Source organism: Mesoplodon mirus (assembly GCF_964341445.2).
Source record: "Mesoplodon mirus genome assembly, chromosome: 2".
Lineage (NCBI taxonomy): Eukaryota > Metazoa > Chordata > Mammalia > Artiodactyla > Ziphiidae > Mesoplodon > Mesoplodon mirus.
This window is the reverse complement of record NC_138977.1, coordinates 2,089,763-2,111,637: the sequence shown is the minus strand read 5'-3', so window position 1 is coordinate 2,111,637 and position 21,875 is coordinate 2,089,763. Positions and strand designations below refer to the sequence as shown.

General features: G+C 36.4%; 1 protein-coding gene across 2 annotated transcripts in view; it reads left to right on the top strand.

The window, feature by feature from the left end:
- The window catches only part of MND1 (meiotic nuclear divisions 1), a 72,254-nt gene that overhangs the window by 40,066 nt on the left and 10,313 nt on the right, over positions 1 to 21,875 (top strand). For both annotated transcript variants that reach the window (XM_082638201.1, XM_082638202.1), the window contains exons 5-6: positions 11,808 to 11,882; positions 15,295 to 15,409. In XM_082638201.1, coding sequence (XP_082494327.1) covers positions 11,808 to 11,882; positions 15,295 to 15,409 — 190 coding nt within the window. The remainder of the gene's footprint in view (positions 1 to 11,807; positions 11,883 to 15,294; positions 15,410 to 21,875) is intronic.

Here is a 21,875-nt window from a genome sequence, read left to right as displayed (position 1 = left end):
TCAAAACTCAGTTCTTTACCCAAACCTGCTCCTCTGTGTCTTATAGACTCTGAAACTACTATCCCCTTAGTTGCCCAAACCAGAAACCTGGTAGTTACCTTAGATTTCTTTTTCTCTCCCTTTTCTCCAGACCCAGTGGGTTCCAAACTCTTCTGATTCACCATAGTTATATCTCTCAAATCTCTCCCTTCCTCTCCATCTTCACTGCTACTGTCTTGGCTTAGACTCTCATTATCTCTGGCTCAGAATTTTGAATTAGTGTCTTTACTGAACTCCCTGTCTCCAGTCTTCACTTTCTTCCATCTGCTGTAGTAGTGTCTTTTAATGCCATTTGGATGGTTTCCTGTTCCTGAATAACAAGTCCAGATTCCTCAACCTGACTTTAAGGCTCTCTGTAATCTAGCTCCTGCCACTGGCCAGACTAATAACCTGCTGTTACCCTTCTACAACCCTACACACCAGTTTAACCAAATTGTTTACACTGTTTCCTGAATGCTGTTCATTTTATTTCTTGTGTTTTCACATGCTGCACCTGGCTGGCTCTTTTTACTTGTCTACCTAACAAACTCCAACCTGTCCATTAACCAGAGATATTTAAGACCTACGTCAGAAATCTTTTCTTCTGGGAAGTTTTTATCCCCTGCTCAGCAAGTTCAGTACTACTTGGTGCTTTGTCTCTCTTACATATATTTCTTTTATAGGGTGAAGTCTTTATGTGCCGTATTACCACGGCACACATTCTGAGAGCAGGGATATCTTAACCATGTTTTATCCCCAGCATGGAATGCAGTTACTGAGACACATAGAAACAAAATACATGTTATTGAATGAATGAGTAAATCAATACAGCACTGCCTAGTCTCAGTCCTAACTATCGTATACTTGGTCTAGGAGCCTTCCCCCCGGACACATTGATATCAGAGGTCTGGACTGGCTTCTCTGATGGTTTTTGGCTTTCCCTTTTTGAATGCACGTAGCTATTACAGCAGCTACATCTTCCCATGACGGTGTCCAAAGCAGGAATAAGGATGGGCTTTCTTCTTATACATCTCTGTCTTTTTATCCAGGAGGAAAATCCCAGAATGCCCCCTTTCCCTAATAGGCTTCCCTTTATTGTCTCATTGGCCAAGTCTGAGATACATGCTCATGCTGGAAGGGTAAGCCATCATAGTTTAACCTCTGGGACCTGTTAAATGGGAGGGGACCCGTTCTCTCTGAGCACACTGCCATCCCAATCTGAACAAAGTTGGAGTTCTGTTTACAAAGAACAAAAGGCTTTAGACAGGCAACTAAAAAGATCTGCAAAATTATATCTTTAAACACTTAAAAGTCATGTCTTTTAAATTGAATGTTTTTATTCTCTCCACCATCTCAGATAATCAAGAATTAAATATATTTGTTGAGGTTGAGTGACTCAAAAATTGTAGGTAGGTGGGGGAAGTATGTAGACAGGATTTTTATTAGTAAATAATTTTAAATAATAAAAATTATAATAGTTAATATTACAACTTGAAACTTGCAGGAATTTTTACCATAGAACTTAAGATTTCAGTGATTTATTTTTTATATTTGTTTGTTTTGCTTTTGTAGTAGGTAGCTTTGGGCTAGGCTTCTGAACCTTCCCCCAGTAATTATTCTCCTTTGCTGTTGGATTTACTTGCTGGATGAGTTTGAGAAACCTGACTCCAGAGATATAGAATTCCCTATACCATACCCAAAACATTCTTCTGTGCTTCATATGGATTACAAGTTTGTAACAGCTATTCTCATTCATAACTATTTTCTCCCCAAATCAGCCAACCTGGAAAGACTTATTTCACAAAAAACTGAACCTACAATTTTCGTGTCATGCCACCAGGTGGTGGCAGTGTCAACGTCATATATATCCTTAGCTTCCTGGGATAGCCCTAATTTCATTTGTCTTGTTTTGCCCTCAAAAAGTATATCAGTATTTTGTACATTTTAATATTTCAGTGTCCATAATGTCTCTGGCTGTTTTATATATTTAGAAGTTTCACAAAAATAACCCTATTAGTTGGGTGCTTTTTTTGTTTAAAGGATGGTTCTTACTTGACCAAAGGGCATGGGTCCGAACTTCCAGGCCTGCATTTCATCAGATTCAAATATGGGGCTTTGTTCAGGTTCCCTAGTATTTATATTTATTTATAACCATACATTTCCTAGTCTATAACTTTTTTAAAATTTTCGATTGGATACAAAGAAACCTCAATTAAAATTTTTGTTAATTATTATAGTTTTTAAAGTTAAATACATTTTTACCTTTTCAGTAATTTCTAACACTTAAACTTGCCACAAATCTTAGTTTGGTTGGCTGCTCTCAGCTCTTGAGTTGGTTTATACCATCCAAATGTGTTAGGTTGCTCTCTTCATTCTGCTAAAGCTGCTTAGGCTGTGGAAGAAAAGGCCTTCGTTTGCTTTCTTAATCCTTTAAAATCCAAGTTCTCTTGAATCTTTTCACTATAAGAGGCAGAAATAGGAAAAAAAAAAAAGAGAAGAGCATCATTCTCTTAAAAAGAACCCTTTAAGGGCAGCTACTTTATTCAGCCACTATTTCTCAGCACTGTTGTCTCTTTATGACTTTTTCTTTGGCTTTATAAATTTAAGGTGAAGTTTATTATAACGTATATTTGAGCTTAACTTAAGCTCTTTAACTAATGCTTCTTAGCAAATAATCTGTTGTATTTTCGGTGAGTGGATTCTAATGAAACTAAATTACTTAAACTGAATAACTTATTGGATCAAAACATTTTAAGTAGTATTTAAGTTAACATTTGTATTAGAAATTTCAATAGTGGACGGTCTTAATTCTCACAAGAAGTATTCATAAATGTTAGGAGTGAAATGTGAGCATATCATTTCCCAGTGCTCTTGAGAGACAATAGGAAAATAAGCAATTCCTTATGTAAAAGTAATTTTGCTGATTTTAGCATCTATGTAGATCTATTGGTAGATTCTGTCAATTATTACAATACATAAAAGTAAGGAATGGGCCAGCAATCCTGGAGTTTTTTGCATACATGAATGCCCCTGTGGACTACATGTGAGCCAACACTCAAAAGTGAGAGAACAAGAGCCCATCTGGAGGCACGTTACATTCTGTTCCAGAGGGCATTGAAACCTAACACAGAGTGTGGTGTGTGTGTGTGTGTGTGTGTGTGTGTGTGTGTGTGTGTGTGTGGAATGAATCTGAAAAACCAGGCTGGAAGTGGGTAGAAGGCAAGCTAGGGAAGGGGGACGGTGAGCGGGAATGTTGTGTAGCCCTCAGAGCAATAAAATGTATCTTCTGCATCATGGAGATTACGGATAGTGGAACCCTGGGTTCTTACTACAAAGAACCTAGGAGCACAGCCATGCAAGAATTCAGCAAACGTGTCAGGCCCAGAGAGCGCTGAGACATCTTAACAGTAAGATATTTCGGGTCCCCTTTACTTGTTCTGTTCTCTCTCCCCTTCTCCAGGCTTGGTAGAGGTGGGGAACAGGAGGCAGAAACTTCAGTCAGTGGACTAAAGGGAGGACAGAAACTCTAGGCCAGGAAAGAGAAAAGGACGATGCACCCTTTACAGCAAAACCCACCGGCAGCCAGCAGTTGCTGAAAAGGAGAGAAGTCTTACCTTTAAATCAAGATTTGAAGTATTGGTTATTATGTTAGACATTCTAATTTCTGAATTAAGGCTTTGTTTGGCAACTTAAAATAATTGTAGATCTTGATTTAGAGTGATGAAAAACGTCATGGGACTCCCAACTCTTCATTTAGTGGCAGAGGAAGTACTTCCCTCACTGAGCTGTTTCTAAAATGGCAGATGTGGGGGGAGGAATTAAGTTGCTTCTATGGTTTTACCCTATGAGTACAATGCAAAATATGTATAGGTTATTTCTTATTATTTTTTTTTAATAGTGTTTATTTTATTTTTACTTGTTGACAGTTTGCTTTATTTATTTATTTATTTATGGCCGTGTTGGCTCTTCGTTTCTGTGCGAGGGCTTTCTCTAGTTGTGGCAAGCGGGGGCCACTCCTCATCGCGGTGCACGGGCCTCTCACTATCGCGGCCTCTCTTGTTGCGGAGCACAGGCTCCAGACGCGCAGGCTCAGCAGTTGTGGCTCACGGGCCCAGTTGCTCCGCGGCATGCGGGATCCTCCCAGACCAGGGCTCGAACCCGTGTCCCCTGCATTAGCAGGCAGACTCTCAACCACCACGCCACCAGGGAAACCCTAGGTTATTTCTTAACACAAAGATATTAATAATACAGATCTGTTCATCTTTATAATTAATTTTAAATCTCCCCTTGATTTAAAAAAGTTTACTTGTTAAACAATTCTGTCATTCCAAATAATTTCAGGGTTGCCCTTCCACCAAGTGGATTTTGGGTTTTCTTCTCAGATGGATTTCTTAACAGACTCCCTATCTAGGACATATTCTTGCCCACAGCACTGAAAGATAGTAATTCCTCTTTATTTTCACTATTGTTTGAGGTCCTATTACTGAGAAAAAATGGAAGTTGGCAGACAATTCGTAGCCCCTACTACTTAGCCCTCATTTCTGAGTTTGTCATATTAGAACCCAGTTCTCATGTCTGACGAGTCTATGTTCCTCCATAACTTTGTATCTAACTTCCCTCCCAGTATCATTTGGATTTTGCATGGCTTTGGCTATCAAAATATCTGAATGACTTCTAATTGGATTCTGCATAAGGCTTTGACTAAAGTCACAACTTCTAACTTCATTCTCACCATACCAGAAGGCTTCTGTTGGAGCTTCTTTTTATATCTTCTGTATCTCTTAACTACTTCTTAATATTTTTTACTGCTTCCTAGAAATTAAAAATAGTTCATCTACAATAGTTCATTTTCAGATAGTTGATTTTCAAATCTTGCTTTTTTCTTCTTGTAATTTCTTTAGCTTTCTGTTTCTCCTTTTATCACTTTAACCTTATTGAACATGTTCCTGATATTTCTAGTTGAAGGAATGCTAATCTCTTGTTTGTTGTGCACTGCTCTAACAGTTTGTTTCTTTACACTGTAATGTTTGATTACCATGATCTCATCTTCAGCAGTTATTATGTGTGGGTGTTTGAATTCTCCTCAAGTGTGCACTTACTGAGTGGCTTCACTTTCCCTTTATGTTGCTTTCCTGATGGGATTCCCATGTGTTTCCTGTGTCCATTATTTAGGATTCCTTATATACTTTTCTCAGGTTCTTAAGTGTGTTCCACAGGGCTGGGTTGCTGGAAATTTGATCTCCTGGTTAAATGGAATATTAATATGCTATATTTTTACTAGCTTCATGGAGTGTTATCTTTTAATGAGCATTGTCTTGTAGCGTAAGGAAAATATTTCAAAACTACTCAACAGACATTCAGTGCTCGTACATGTCTTGAGTTATTTGTTACTATATTTCTTTAGTGAAAAGGTTTGAGCCAGCAGTATTGTAACTGTGTGTATAGTGAGCACTTCATAAATGTTTATTGAATGAAGAGCCTTCTGGTATATATTACTTTACTCATTCCTATTCTTGGAGACTTAGTTCTATAACCCAATATAGAGGAATAAGAATCTTTTAAATTTGATGTCTTCCAAAATATTTCACAGCTTTCATAGCTGGCCAGCACTGTATGAAATAGACTATTGTTAAAGCTTTATCCATTGTAACAGTTACAGTGTTTACTGTGGTAAAGGTAGAAAACCCGAGTTTACTTGGTATGAATGATAAAGGTGAGATTGATTTAATGGCTCATTTAAATTAAAATATTTCAAAAGTAGAGCATGCTTCAGGCATACTTTAATCAAGATTCTGACTCTGTTTCTCTTGGTTTTGCCTTTTGTGTAATGCCTTTGTCCTCAAGTTGGCTTTCTTCATGGTTCTAAGATGGCTGCCAGCAGTAATTTGGTTTGTTTGCTTGCCTGTAGCTATACAGTTTACAATCCAGAGGGCAGGAGAAAGTTGTTTCCCACAACCATTGAACAAAAGACTTTGATCTTATCCTGATTCAACACTTGAAATCGACCACTGTGAAGAAGAGCATTCATACAATGATAGGCTAGGCCTGGGGTCGTCGCCTATCCCTCAGCACCAAAACCAGTATTAAACCCTAACAAGAAATGGGCAAGGCAAACATGAAGAAAATTGCAAAACTCTACTGAAGGACATGAAAGAACTCTTAAGTAAATGGAGCAACATATTCATGAATGAGTAAACTCAACTATAAAAACATCAATTTATGTCATTTATATGTTATGCTAACCAAAATCCCACTAGATTTTTATGGATAATTCTCAAGTTCATGTAGTAGAGAAACTACAAGAAAGACCAAGGAAGTATTTAAAAAGGAAGAACAATGGGGTAGGATTTTCCCTATCAGATATCAAAATATAATGCTACAGTAATTAAAACTTGCTAGTTGTGTAAGAATAGACAGATAAGTGTAGCAGTACAGAGAAGCCAATTGCATTCTTTGAGATTTACCCAGATGGGTGGAAAACATGTGCATACGAATGTTTATAACAGTTTTATTCATGATCGCCAAAACTTGGAAGCAACCAAGATGTCCTTCAGTAGGTAAATGCATAAAAAAACTGTGGTACGTTCAGACAATGGAATATCATTCAGTGATTAAAAGAAATAAGCTATCAAGCCATGAAAAGACATGGAGGAACCTTAAATGCATATTACTAAATGAAAGAAGCCAATCTGAAAAGGTTACGTAATGTATGATTCCAACTACATGACATTCTAGAAAGGCAAAACTATATAGATAGTGGTTGCCAGAGGTTGGGGGGAGACAGGCATTAATAGGCAGGGCACAGAAGATGTTCAGGGCAGTGAAAATATTCTATGATACCATAATGATGAATACATGTCATTATACATTTGTTACAACCCATTGAATGTACAACCCCGAGGGTGAACCCTAATGAAAACTATGGACTTTGGGTAATAGCGATATGTCAGTATAGGTTCATCAGTTGTAACAAATGTACCACTCTGGGGAATTATGATTGGGGGAGCCTGTGTGTATGTGGAGGCAAGGGTTATATGGGAGCTCTCTCTAACTTCCACTCAATTTTGCTGTGAACCTAAAACTGCTCTAAAAAATAAAATCTATTTTTTAGAAAATGAAGTAGACCTTAGAAAATATGTTGACATGAAACATAAAGGATAATTCCATGTGTGTTTTGACATGTTCTCCACATTGATCATATCAGTATATGAAGCAAAGGAATTGGGACAAGAAGGATGCCCCCTAGACTTTATAGGGGTCCCTCCCTAGGAGGGGGTTAGTGGTGATGGTGCAGAGGTGGAGAGCAAAGGGGAATTTCTTTAAATACTTCTGCATTGTTTGAGTCTTTTAAAACAAAAATGTACTCATTTTAATTTTTTGAAAATATATTCATATATTGCTTATAATGGGAAAATAATTTTTCTTCAAGTTTTATTGAGATATAATTGACATACAGCACTGTATAAATTTAAGGTGTACAGCATGATTTGATTTACATATGTCATGCCTTGATTACCACAGTAAGTTTAGGGAACACCCATCATCTCATATAAATAAAAAATGAAAGAAATAGAAAAAAAATTTTTTTTCTTGTCATAACTAGGATTTACTGTCTTAACTTTCATATATAACATATAGCAGTGTTAATTATATTTATCATGTAGTACATTACATCCCTAGTACTTATTTATCTTATATCTGTAAGTTTGTACCTTGTGACTGCCCTCATCCAATCCCCCCAACCCCTGTCTCTGGTAACCACAAATTTGATCTCTTTTTCCGTAAGTTACTATACTTTGTTAGCTCCTATTACACAACATAATGATTCTGTTTTTCTGTACATTTCAAACTGATCACCATGATAACTCTAGTTGTGATACATCACCGTACAAAGATATTACATAATTATTGACTATATTCCCCACGCTGTACATTTCATACCCATGACTCATTTATTCTGCAGTTGGAAATTTTTACCTCTTAATCTCCCTCACCTATTCCTTTCCTCCACCACCCCCTTTCCCAGGAAAAGGATTTTTTTTTTTTTTTTTTTTTTTTTTGTGCAGTACGGGGGCCTCTCACCGTTGTGGCCTCTCCCACTGCGGAGCACAGGCTCCGGACGCGCAGGCCCAGCCGCTCCGCGGCACGTGGGATCCTCCCGGACCTGGGCACGAACCCGCGTCCTCTGCATCAGCAGGCGGACTCTCAACCACTGCGCCACCAGGGAAGCCAGGAAAAGGATTTTTTAAATAGTAGTTATCTATGCTCATAATATAGAAAATTTATAAGTATGTTCTACAATACAGAGGTAACCATTTGTTAAGTTTTGTGCACATTCTTGCAGTTTTTGGGGGGGTTTGAGTTTTTTTGGTGATAGATAGGCTCTCAAATGTATTGACATTTTTGTTTCCAGCTTTTTAAAAACTCTGTTCTGTATCTGTGTCATTAAAATTTCTTTTAAAATGTTTCCTTTGGCTACATAATTGTGACACATCCATACTATGAAATAATGATTTAACATTTCTCTATTGTTAAGACAATTATATAGCTCCCATCTTTATATATAAATATATCTTTATAGTGTTCATTGTTTCCTTATGATTGATTCCTAAATGGAATATTGCCTTAAAGAATAAATTTTAAAATTGTAGATACACTAATAAGAGTTTTTAAACATATGAAATCTTAAATTATACTGCCTTGCTTTTTTTTTTTTTTTTTTAAGGAAAAACAAGACATAGAACCTTTTTTTTCCATAACATACCGTACATGGGTTTTGATAAAGCAGTAGACTGTTTCGGTTTCTCTTGCTATTACCTCTTTTCCCCATTCTCTGTTCCTTGACATTCTTTCCCACCTATGAAAACTCTATATTTTTTTCATAATGCTTTGAAATTTGTTTTATTTCTGAAAAGGAGCAAATCAGAATTCCAGTGCAGCCAGCTTGAATCAATCTTCCTGTTTCTCTTCTGAATAGGCAGTTCCTCCAGGCAGTGAATTAGCTCTTTAGAAAACATTGGCATTATGTTTCTGAACCCTGAGTATCTGTATAGGTGGTCTGGAATGCATTAAAGAGAAGCATTGTGTCAGATCCTTCCTCAAGTCTAAAGATGAAATCCTGTTCTTACTAATTACAAGACATTTTTGTTGTTGCTGCTGCTGTTTTTTCTGAGTTACTTGGTTTTAAAAATTATTATTTGTTTAGTGAAAGTTGGAAATGGATTTGTTACAGTGTTAATATGTAGTTGGCTCTTGTTTTATGTTATAGAAATGTGTCAAGAGAGTTTGCTCTTTAAAGGAATCCTGTGGTGAATACTTTTCTTAACTATAGAGTATCACTTCTTTTTCTATTTTTGTAAATGTGAACTTTTGTATTTCTTTCAGTGACAGAAATATTGAGATATTTTGTTTCTAGTTCAGACTACAGTATTTAGCAATAATTCATTTTTGCTGATGAACTAGGTAATATTCTCCCATATATTAATATCTTGTGTGTTTTAGTTGGGTTTGTTACTGCAAGAAAACAGGTTTTTGTGTAGTCCAGTAGTTCTCAAAAGTGTGGTGCCCCTAACCAGAAGCATGTTAGAAATGCAAATTATTAGGCTCTATCCCAGACCTCTACTGTTCAAAACCTGGGAGGTGGAGCCCAGCAACCTGTGTTTTAACAAGCTGTTCAGGTGATTCTGATGTGTGCTAAAGTTTAGAACTTGTGGTTTAGATAATACCTATAGAGTGGCTGAAAATCTCAGCTCTTAATCACTTGAGGGCTGGATTTGGTTTAATTCCAAGGTATGTGTTAGGAACTATAGCAGTATTGCTTCTAAGCGATATGTAGATGAAAAACTGGTAGCATGGGCTGCCTCAGAAGAGTTGCTTTCATTGTTTCCAGTAGTTCAGGTTTTAAGAACTAAACAGAGCCAAGAAGCCTTCACTATTGAGTTGAAGCAAATTGTTTCAGTACTTAGGATAACTAGCAGAAGCTTCTCATTTGATAATTTCATTTAGATTGTGCCTCCCTCCATTACCAAGATACTTAAAATGAGAGTCATGAAATCACATTTAAAATACATAAGGTTATCTTCAGAGTTAAGGAATTCCTGAATTAGCTCTCTTTCAAATGCTTTTAAGTTGTAAATAATTACAAGCAGACATACAATACCTGGAAGACACTTCATTAATAGAATTAAGATATATGTCCATTAATTATTGGCTAATTTTTACATAGTTCTTCATTTTTTGGGTAACATCTGCCTACTTGTTTATTTTAAAAACATTTGTAATGGAAAAGTGTTATGCTAATGTATGTGTGTATTTTTTCATTGGAAAATTCTCTACTCCTGAATTCAGATGTTACATGCATTTATTAATTACTTCAGGTGGGTCATTCAGGGTAGAATATTAACCTTTTAAACAGAGTGTTATTTTATAAGTGAGAACCCTTGTTTTAAAGAACAAGATCTCTTTGCTAAATTTAGGGCTTTAAAGCTTATTTTGGCTCTTAACTCTACAGCAGATTTTTGTTTTTTTAACTTAGGAAGATAATTACTCTCAAGAAGAGGTATAACTGGTTTGGTGGTGGTGTCTTCTTGGCATCATAGATGGATCTTGTTCATGCTATGGATTAGAATCAGGGACTAGAGAGCCATTAAAGGAAAACTGACAATGTTCCCTTTGTGCATATTGAGAAGTGGAACATTTCCCAAAGTCAGGGTAAAGCTACAAACTTTTTGAAGTTACTGTTTGTGATTTTTAAGAAAAAAAGGGTATCTAAATATAATTCACCCTCTACATATAACAAGGTCATATGGTGAAACGTCAGTTTCTTAGAATCAGCCAAAGGAAATTACTCATCCGTTCGTTAATTATTTCCCAAATGTTCATAACTCAAGAGTGAGTGAGGAGTGGAATATATTTTTAAAAAGCCCTTACCCAATCAAATGAGTCTAAAATTTCTAACTAGTTTATGTAGCAAAAAATGTGATGGAGAATTTAGTATTGAGAATTTCCTGTGATTATTTATTTAATCTTGGGCCCAGGTGAGATTAATAAAATTGAGATGGGGAGGCAATGTTCTGAAGTTAACCAGTCCTTTTTGGTGTGGGCCCAACCACATGGTAATGAATATTCTGTATCTAAGGTCTCTTTAGGCTCGTATTATTTAATCCTTTTACAATATAACTTACTACTTTCTAAGCTTCATAAAATGCTTAAACTGCTCACTTTTAACGTATGTAAAACATGCCTAAAATTGGCAACAATCTAATAGATTTTTTCTTCTCTAAGAACTTAGTATACAGTGATGTGTTCATTTTTGATTCTATGTTAGTGAAACAGGTCACAGTACTACCAGCCTATAAGAAACAGTATAGAGTGTTTCAAACAAGACTTTCGTCAGAAGTGAAATGAAATGTGAAGAGAGAATTTATATAAAACAGATTTTTTTTTAACTTTCAAGTTAAGTTTTTAACTAAATAATATACCTCAAGTTATTTGTGTTGGGGGCGGGGAACCTAATAAATCAAGACTGTAGAAAAGATTGAAAGCATATTGTACATTTTTTTGTATACTATAAAAAGAAATATTTTAAACTTTTTTTTTTCAGTCTGCCCTAATGATTCATGGTACTTGGTTTTCTTCAAATTAGAGAACTTAGTTCCCAACGTAGTCTTTGACATTTTTGTTATACTGACTTGGGCTGAAGACAAATCTCATTTTGTCTTCTTGATTCATAAACTTTATGTTAAGCAAGTTTATCTTAGCAAACCATTTTATTTGTTTCAATTTTCTAGTTATCTGAGGGAAACCAAAAGCACGCAAACCTGCAGAAAAGCATCGAGAAAGCTAAAATTGGCCGACATGAAACGGTAAGTTTGTATCTGTAGATTCTTTAATAATGTCAATTCTAAATAGAAGAATAAAAGCATCGAGCTTCCTGTGAGGAGGATGCTGTTCCCACTAGAAAAGAAGTGAGTCACAGCAAAGGCTGTGAACATTTGACCTGGTAGGATTCCCTAATTGTGAATCTAGATTTATTATTATTGTATTATATTGTGTATAGCAGTGTAGCATAGAAGCATAAACCCTGGAGCCAGACTGCCTGGGTTTGAAAGTCTCCTAAACTCTTTCTTCTCGGTTTTCTCAGTTGTAAAATGGGGAATAATAAAATCTATGTCCCGGGGTTATTGTGTGATTAAACTAGCTAATATTTGCAAAGCACTTAGAAGAGAGCCTGGCACAAAGTAAGCCTTATATAAATGTTTATGTAAATTTTTAAGAGTCAGCTTTTTAAGAGTCTTGGCACTGAATAAATTGAAAACTATCGGACTTCCCTGGTGGTGCAGTGGTTAAGAATCCGCCTGCCAATGCTCTTCCCCATGCCACAGAGCAGCTAAGTCCATGTGCCACAACTACTGAGCCTGAGTTCTAGAGCCCCAGAGCCACAACTACTGTGCCTGCGCACCACGACTACTGAAACCCGCATGCCTAGAGCCCGTGCTCTGCAACAAGAGAAGCCACCGCAATGAGAGCACCGCAATGAAGATTAGCCTCCACTCGCGGGAACTAGAGGAAGCCCAGGCACAGCAACGAAGACCCAATGCAGCCATAGATAGATAGATAGATAGATAAATTTAAAGAAAGAAAGAAAACTATCAATACAGTGTCTTCATGGCCTTGTAATATTTCTAAATTATTTACATGAATTTTGACCTACTATTTTATTTTTTAAAATGTTAGGGGTTTTTAAAAATTCACTTTACTTTTTAGTTTTATCATTATCTCAGGTATGGACTTATGACTTGAAAAAATGTTGAAGATCAACATGAACCTCTAAGCATTTCATCTCAACCTCTATTTGTACCACTTGTGAAAGAGACTCAAAAACTTGTCACAGGGCTTCCCTGGTGGCGCAGTGGTTGGGAATCTGCCTGCCAATGCAGGGGACGTGGGTTCGAGCCCTGGTCTGGGAAGATCCCACATGCCGCAGAGCGACTGGGCCCATGCACCACAACTACTGAGCCTGTGCATCTGGAGCCTATGCTCCACAACAAGAGAGGCCGTGACAGTGAGAAGCCCGCACATCGCTATGAAGAGTGGCCCCTGCTCGCCGCAACTAGGGAAAGCCCCTTGCACAGAAGCAAAGACATGACACAGCCAAAAATAAATAAATTAATTAATTAAAAAAAAAAAAAAAAAAAGTCACATTGTATTGGGTTGGCCAAAAAGTTCATTTGGGTTTTTCTGTAACATCTTACAGAAAAACCCAAACGAACTTTTTGGCCAACCCAATAGAAAAGAATACATCACAGGTTTACATGGCTTTATGCTTTTCAGAGTTATTTTACATACATTCTTTCATGTGAATAGTCAGGACAGTGACAGATAGGAATTGGAGAATGGTAATTGCTGAAGAATATTTAAGGGAAGGTAAGTTCTGGGCGTAACCTGAAACGATTCTATTTCTTCTTCAGTTGACAGCAATTACCACCTCTTTATCTGATCCTGTTTTTTTCCTTTGATTTGGCAATAACTTGTAGAAGCACCTTCAACTAATGGTGACATGTTCATGCCCCAAAGTAGTCAGCCAGTCTGCTGAAGGTTGCCTAGTCCACTGTAACCACTGAAACTAGGAAAAAAAAACCCACTAGCAAACCCAGTTGGTACCTACAGCTATCAGATTATAGTAGTTCAGAAAGACTCCTGAGAAAGATGAACTCTTGTGTTCATCCTGAGTTCACTAGTCACAAGTTTTCAGAAATATCTGAAAGCTTTTTCTATCTACTAGATATTATTCATGGTGATGATGATACTGCTGATGATGGTAATGAAGAAAAAGAAATAGCTAACATATATATTCTGCTTACTATGAGCCAGGCAGGTACTGTTCCAAACACATTTTCTATATTGAATCCTGCCAACAGTCTAAGGAGGTAGCTACTATTACTATGTGCATTTTTACATTTGAGGAACTGAAAGCAAAAAAAGGTTAAGTAATTTGGCAAAGGTCTTGGTGCTAATAACCAGGCTCCCAACTCAGGGTATCTGGAGAGCTGTCATTGAATTCACACAGATAGTCACCACCCTGCTTCTCCTGTCTTCATTAGCTTTTTCTCCTCTTGTTTTTCACTGTGGAGTATGTATAATTTGGGTGTTAATAGCAAATAATGATCATCTTATATTGCAGTTATTTTTAAATCTCTCCTATGCTATGCTAATGTGGTATACACTAATCATATGTAACAATTTACATTTGAATTAAAAGTAAATACGATTAAATTCAGTTTCTCAGTAACAGTCACATTTCATGTACTCAGTATCTCTATGTAGTATCCCTATGTAGTTTCCTGCATTGGAGAACACTAATCTAGAACATTTCTATCATTGCACAGTTCTGTTGGACTCTGCTACTTCGGAGGTCTGTACATGCATTCTGTTATATAACTGCTAGCAAAAGTAGCTTTCTTCACTTGGAACCAAGAAGAATAGCTTAAGGCAAAAGTAGAAAAATACAAGTACAAAAATACAAGCTAGCAAGGAACCTTAAACAAGTCCCATCAGGCAGTTTGAACTCTTATTTGGTTTTGCCTCAGACTTTTCCTGTAATTCTGTACCGTAACCTTTTCCAGTATTTGGGTTTTATTTGGACTTATTTTTCACACATATGAACTGAATACCGATAGCACTGTTACTTCTACCTGTTAGTGAAAACTGTGGCTAGAAATTTCAAATGGTGTTTATTGGATCATTTTGTGTAAAAGCTTTATTCTGGTTTACCTTTAAAGGAAAGTGATGGGAGGTCACAAGCTACAGTTCTGTTATTTGTGATATTTTTAAAGGTTAATCATCCTTGAAGTCTGGAAAATTATCTAGAACACTTTCGAGGAAAATTTTATAATGATTGATGTTGCCATAAAATATTACTTACATATATATAGATACAATCTTGCGAAACTACCCAAGAAGTGGTATAATTTTTTTCCTAATGTGATGACAGTCCTCTTTTGAGTTCAGACATAGTTGGTAACCTCTCATCTATTTATGAGCATTCCATTCTACATATTAATTTCCATTCAGTTAACGTATGTATAAGATAATTGAGGTTGCAGAGAAAAATGAGAATTGAGTTCGTTCTTATACTATAAATATATATGTATATGTATATATAATATCATCAAAACCTAATGCGTATCAGTTATGAGAAAATCAAATGTTTATAAAATGTATAAACTTATGGCATTTTGTTTGTCTTAATTGTACATAATGTTATTTTGAATACAGGAAGAGCGAACCTTGCTAGCAAAAGAGCTTTCTTCACTTCGAGACCAAAGGGAACAGCTAAAGGCCGAAGTAGAAAAATACAAAGAATGTGACCCGCAAGTTGTGGAAGAAATACGTAAGTTTGTATTACACCTTGAGGGTTTTTAACTTTGCTAACAAAGATACTTTATACTTCTGGTTGCCTGGTAACCATTCTCCACGTATATGAGAAAATAAAGCCCTTAATAATATTAATATTGCATTAATATTTGCATTAAGGAGCCTTAATGTTAAAGCACTGAACAGTGACAACTTTGAAATTATGAGCATTTCCAGACTAAGGACGGTCAGTGGGGTAGCAGGATAAAGACATAAAATATCGGCTTAGGAAACCGAGAAGTCAGAGAACAAGTTGGCCTCAAGTACCTTGACTCCGGAAAGAAATCCACCATTATCTTCTAGGAAAAGTAATACCAAAAAATACGAGTTTACAAGTTGCAGAAAAGTAGTCTGTGTGTTGACTTGCTTTTTAAATATTCCAATGATGTTTTTCCTTACTTTTAAAACAGAGTCCCCAAAGCTTCATTTTCAGTATATTTTTTACATTTATGTAATGATAGAATTTTGAATATTTGAGGAAATGAAAGATACTGCATTTAATTGCTTAGAAAAGTATGCATAACTTTCCTCATATTCTTCTGTTTTAGCCCGTCTTTTCATTTAGGAAACTTTATCAAGTGAAACATCTAGAAAAACTGATATTATAGTATGGGATTGAAGACTTTGAGAGAGATTGAAAATATTTGGTATTTTTAAATTAACCTGAGAACAGTTTGGTTACAATTAACTTTGATGGTATTCTTTACAATTACAAAAAAATTTAAGCAGTTCAGTTAGTATAATCTAAAGTTAAACTTAATTTTAGAGACAGGTTCCGCTTTGCACAACTCCAGGAGATGCCATGCAAGTACGTGTAGTCCATGCACGGCCTAGATAATATGTAGTAGCCCTGGTTCAGCTGATTACCCAGGGTGATTTTCAAAGCAAAGTGGAGGCAGAAGAACCCTCTGAGCCAGTCATTGTCTGTGAATTAAGTACTTGGGGAGACATGTGAGCTCTTTCGTGCTGCCCATGGATTCATTTCATTTATCATCTTCCTGCAGAAGAAAGTACTAACTGAATGTGCTACAAAATTAAGCACTTTAATCTGTTTTAAAGTTTTAACTAATATCAAATGACCCTCAGTGAACACAAGCACATCAAAGCAGCAGGAGACAAGTTAGGAGTTCACTACTAGGAAGTGAGGGCTGCTCATGATTCACCTTTAAAAGGAGACACAGACTGCTTGTTAAAGAGGACATCAAATGGTGTGTATCCTATCTAGAGCATTTTCTTGTGAAAGAGCATTTTAGAAACAGTTTTCTAACCCAGATTTTTAATACCTTCAGGTGGTTTATTTTCCGGATCAGCATAGCTATGCCCTCTAGCAGTTGATCATGGAAATTCTGTTTTCACAGTAACCAAATGTGATCCTTCATTTATCACTTTTACTTGGTTCTACCTTCCTTCCTGATTTTAGTTTTGTGCAATTCTTGGACTTTTTTCTTGAAGTACCAACTCTTTGCTTACCCGCCTCATTCCCTTTTCTGTCTAGGGACCCATAGCTCTTAGCCATACCCAGTGAAGGCTTCTGCTTTTTCACTTTGTGGTCCCCATTGTATTGCCACAGCTCTTTCCCTGGGCAGATGACCCTGACTGATACCACCTCCACTTGTGACCTCTCATTGTTAGTCCTTTTCATAATTTGATGATTTCTGTCCACACAGAAATGACTAAAACCTCTTATTTAGACTTACAAAACTATTCTGAAATATACTGATTGTGATCGTAAGCCAGTGGATCATCTTGAGGTACTGAAAATCACTAAGAGTAGAGAATTATGCCAGACTAATTCATGAAGTGGGAAAACTCATTTCAAGCATGTAACTTCAGATGTTGATATCCCTTGTACCTCTGAATCATGCGGCAATTTTGGCAAGTGCATCACCTCTTAGAAAGGTAATAAAACTTGAAGGAAGATGTTTCAAGTATGTTAAGGATGGTGTGTTTTCTGGAGAGTAGAATAGCATAGTTGAGATAGAAGTTGCAACTATAATTTTATACTGGTTGCCTGAATTCTGGTCTCCATCTTTACCCTTAAATTTCTTGCCTTTTGGGAAGTCTGAGATCTTCTGCCAGCATTCAGTAGGTGTTCTGTAGGAGTTGTTTCACGTGTAGATGTATTTTTGATGTATTTGTGGGGAGGAAGGTGATCTCCACGTCTTACTCGTTGCCATCTTGAAGGTTCCCCCCAAGATTATTGTTTTTATTAAAATGTGCTTTTTGATAATGATGGGCTTCATAGGATTTGGCCATGTGTTATTGCAGAACAGATTATACTAGATTAAAGGATTATGAGTTTCACAAATTTAATAGGATTCGGTTCTTAATAACATGGCTATAGTACCCAAATTATAATAATCAGGCTTATCTCTAAGTCCGTCATCGCTTATTTTGAAACAAGTTTTCTGCTGATAATAGCTGTAACCCTTATGTTCATGTAGATAGAGCTATGTATTATCTCTTATTTCTCAATAATTCCTGCAGGAAATATTTATATTTCATCATGTCAATTGAATTATTGATATCACTAAACAAGTATTAATAAGATTAGTTGCAAATATCCAAGAAATGAGAAGTAAAAGCAATAATAAATTTTTATTTTAGCTACTCTGAACATTATTTAAGTGAGAACAGATAAAATAAGTTGTAGTAAAAACTGAATTCTCACAATAAAGGGTTTGGAAAGTAAATCTTAGAAGTATTTAAGAGATTTTCTTAGAAATAAGTGCCCAGATGACAATGAAAATGGTGGAGTGAGGACCTTTGAAAATGTATACTTCCATTCCATTGTTACAACTTTTCCAGAATTTTAGAAACTGAATGAAGAATTGTCTGTTCAAGAAAAATGGCCTGATCTCTGCATGAAGAGCAAGCTTTGTGGTGTTTAACTTGCCCTATTCTCCTCTCCTACTCTCCAGCTCAACAATAATCTTGAAAAATAATGGCCCTGTCTTCTTGGTATCAAGGGAATAGAATGGACCTGGAGCTCTTTAAGACCCTCACTCCAAAGAATTGTCATTATTTGGCGTCTCTGGTACTTCCCTAAAAGCCACCAATAGAAAGGATTGGTTTTTTTTTTTTGACCTGACTTGGAGTATGCCATCACTAACAGCGTCTTCCTGGGGAGTATTTGTCTAAAACAATTACAGGCAAGAGTTTTAACTTCATAGCTGTCTTGGGTGATGAATAGCAGTTAAGGAAAAGAGTAGACTAACCAAAAAGTTTAAAAGGAGAGGCCAAAAAAGATATTCATAGGTGCCTTGAAATCAGTATATTCCTGGAAATCTAGAATGCCACATGCACACCTTGGGCTGTGCACATTCTCAGAAAAGACCTGAGATGGTCCTAATCTCCCACTGCTCGCTGACCTTGACACTCTGTACAGAAGTGGAGGCTAAAGCAGAGTTGTAAATTGCCTGAGTATTGTTGAAACCTGCCCCAGCACACACACACACAGACTCTCAGCAAAGACTTGAAGATTTAGTCCAGGTGTTTAAGGAAACTTCTGTTCAGTCATTGGCTGATCAGTAATCAAACTGACTAGAGGCTTCAGTAGCCACACATAACAAAGAATATAGACTTCACAGAATTAGTTCAGAGAAATCACTAAATTATCAATAACTACAGGTAGCAGCAACAGCAACCCTGGGAAGATGGGAAGAATCTGATTTCCAGAGTTGCAACATTATATTAGTTTAAATGTCCAGTTTTCAACAAAAAATTGCAAGACATGAAAAGAAACAAGAAAATATGGCTCATGCATGATTTTGGACTTTAAATCAGCTATTTTAAATATGTTAAAAGAGCTAAAGAAAAATATGTCTAAGGAGCTAAAGGAAAGTCTGAGAATGATATCTCACCAAATACAGTAAGTCCCCTACATGCAAACAAGTTCTGTTCTGAGAGCATGTTCGTAAGTCCAGTTTGGTCTAAGTCCAACAAAGTTAGCCTGGGTACCCAACTAACACTATCAGCTATAACGTACTGTACTGTAATAGGTTTATAATACTTTTCACACAAATAATACATAAAAAACAAACACAAAAAATAAAACATTTTTAATCTTACAGTACTTGAAAAGTTCAGTAGTACAGTACAGCAGCTGGCATACAGGGGCTGGCATCGAGTGAACAGGCAAGAAGAGTTACTGACTGGATGAGGGAGAGAGGAGGAGGGAGCTGGTAGAGCTGAAGGATCGTCAGCAATAGGAGACGGAGGGCGAGCTGCAATTTCACTCACGCCTGATGTTGATGGCACAGTTTCTGGTTCCTTGCTGGATTCAATTCTGTCTACCCTCTTGAAAAAGCGATCCAGTGATGTCTGGGTCATAGCTCTTATTTTCTCATCATAGTTGACACGGTAGCACTGGATTGGATTCTGAACGGCTGCTTTAACATTCGGGTCCTGTGCCTCAAAAACTAACAGTGCCTCCTCAAATAAAGAAAATCCCCTGCCATATCCTGCATTTTGAATCTCTACAGTTCTTCAGTTACTTCTTCTTCCTCTTGTCTCTCTTCATCCTTTCTCTGGGCCTCCGATTCCATCATTTTGCCTCATTCCACTCTCTCAATTATTTTCACTCTTGTTTCCATTGTTATCGCTTGGCAGTTCTTAGCTGTATCAGCTACATCACTGCTGCTCTTATGCTTGCTTCTGGGCATCCTTGGCTTGAAATAAAGATACTGTACTATTTTACTCTATATAGTACTGTAAGTAAAGTACACAAAAGCACAACCACTTGTGGAGGATGCATGCACGTGACCGTGTACGCCAGATATGTGAACTGACTTACTTGATTGGACATGCAAACACATGTTCACATCTTTGAAAGTTCACAACTTGAAGTTTCATATGTAGGGGGTTTACTGTAGAGAATATCAATAAAGAGGTAGAAATTATTAAGAAGGCACAAAATAAAAATTCTGGAGCTGAAAACTATAATAATTAAGTAAAACATTCACTGGAAGGGTTAACAGCAGATTTGAGCAGGCAGAAGAAAGAATCAGTAACTTGAAGATAGTTCAATAGAGATAATCCAATCTGAGGAACAGAAATCAAAAAGAGTGAAGAAACATTAACAGAGTCTCAGAGACCTGTGGTATGGCATCAGGAATGCCAACATACTCACAATGGTAGTCCCAGAAAGTGATGAGAGAGAAAGGGCCAAAAGAATAAGGCTGAAAATGTCCCAAATTTGATGAAAAACATTAATTTACACATCCAAAAAGCTTAATAAACTCCAATTAGGACAACCTCAAAGAGATCCACACATAGGCTCACCATAATCAAATTGTCAGAAGATAAAAAGAAGCTTGAAAGCAATAAGAAAGAAGCAACTCATTATATATAAGGGATCTTCAGTCAGATTAACAGCTTTTTTCTTATTAGAAGCCATAGAAGCCAGAGACATTGAGATGACATATTCAAAGTGCTGCAAGAAAAAACTGTCAACCAAGAATTCTATATACAGAAGTATTTTCCTTCAAAAATGAAGGGCAAAGTAAGATAGTCTGAGGTAAATAAGTGAAAGAGTTTGTCATTAGCAGACCTGCCCTTAAAAAAAAAAAAGGAAGTCCTTCTCATTGGAGTGAAAGCACACTAGACAGTAACTTGATCAACATGAAGCAATAAAATAGATTTACATAGGTAAACCTGAAGGACAGTATATGTGTAGTTTTGTTTGTATCTGTTATGTTCTATCTGATTTAAATTACAGCTGCATAAAGCAATACTGATAAACATGTTGTTGGGCACACAATGTATAAAATATATTTTGTGACAATAACAGTATAAAAGTGGGGAGGGGAATGGAGCTACATAGGAGCAAAACTTTTGTGTACTATTGGTATTCATTCTAATTAAGATGTTAATAGTAATCCCCAGGCCAATCACTAAGAAAACATCCCCAAAATATTTGGTAAAAGAAATAAGGGAATTAAACTGATACACTAAAATATCTGTTTAACATAAAATGAAGCAACTGTGGAAGAATTGAGGAACAAAAATTCATATGACTTATAGAAAATAAATAGCAAATGGCAGATGTAAATCCTACTTTGTCAGTAATTGTATTAAATGTAAATGGATTAAACTCTCCAATTAGAAGGCAGGGATTGGCAGAATACTTTAAAAACACATAAACTATATACTATCTACAGAAGAGTCACATTTGACTCAAGGACACAAATACAGTAAAAGTAAAAGCTGGAAAAAGATATTCCATGAAAACAATAACCAAAAGCAAGCTAGAGTGCCTAAACCAATACCAGAGAAAATAGATTTTAAGACAAAACTTGTTACTAGAGACAAAGAAGTACAGTTTATAATTGTAATGATAAAAGGATCAACTCTTCAAGAAGATATGACAATTACAAACATATATACACTTAACAATAGAGAACCAAAATACATAAGCAAAAACCAAAAGAATTGAAGGGATA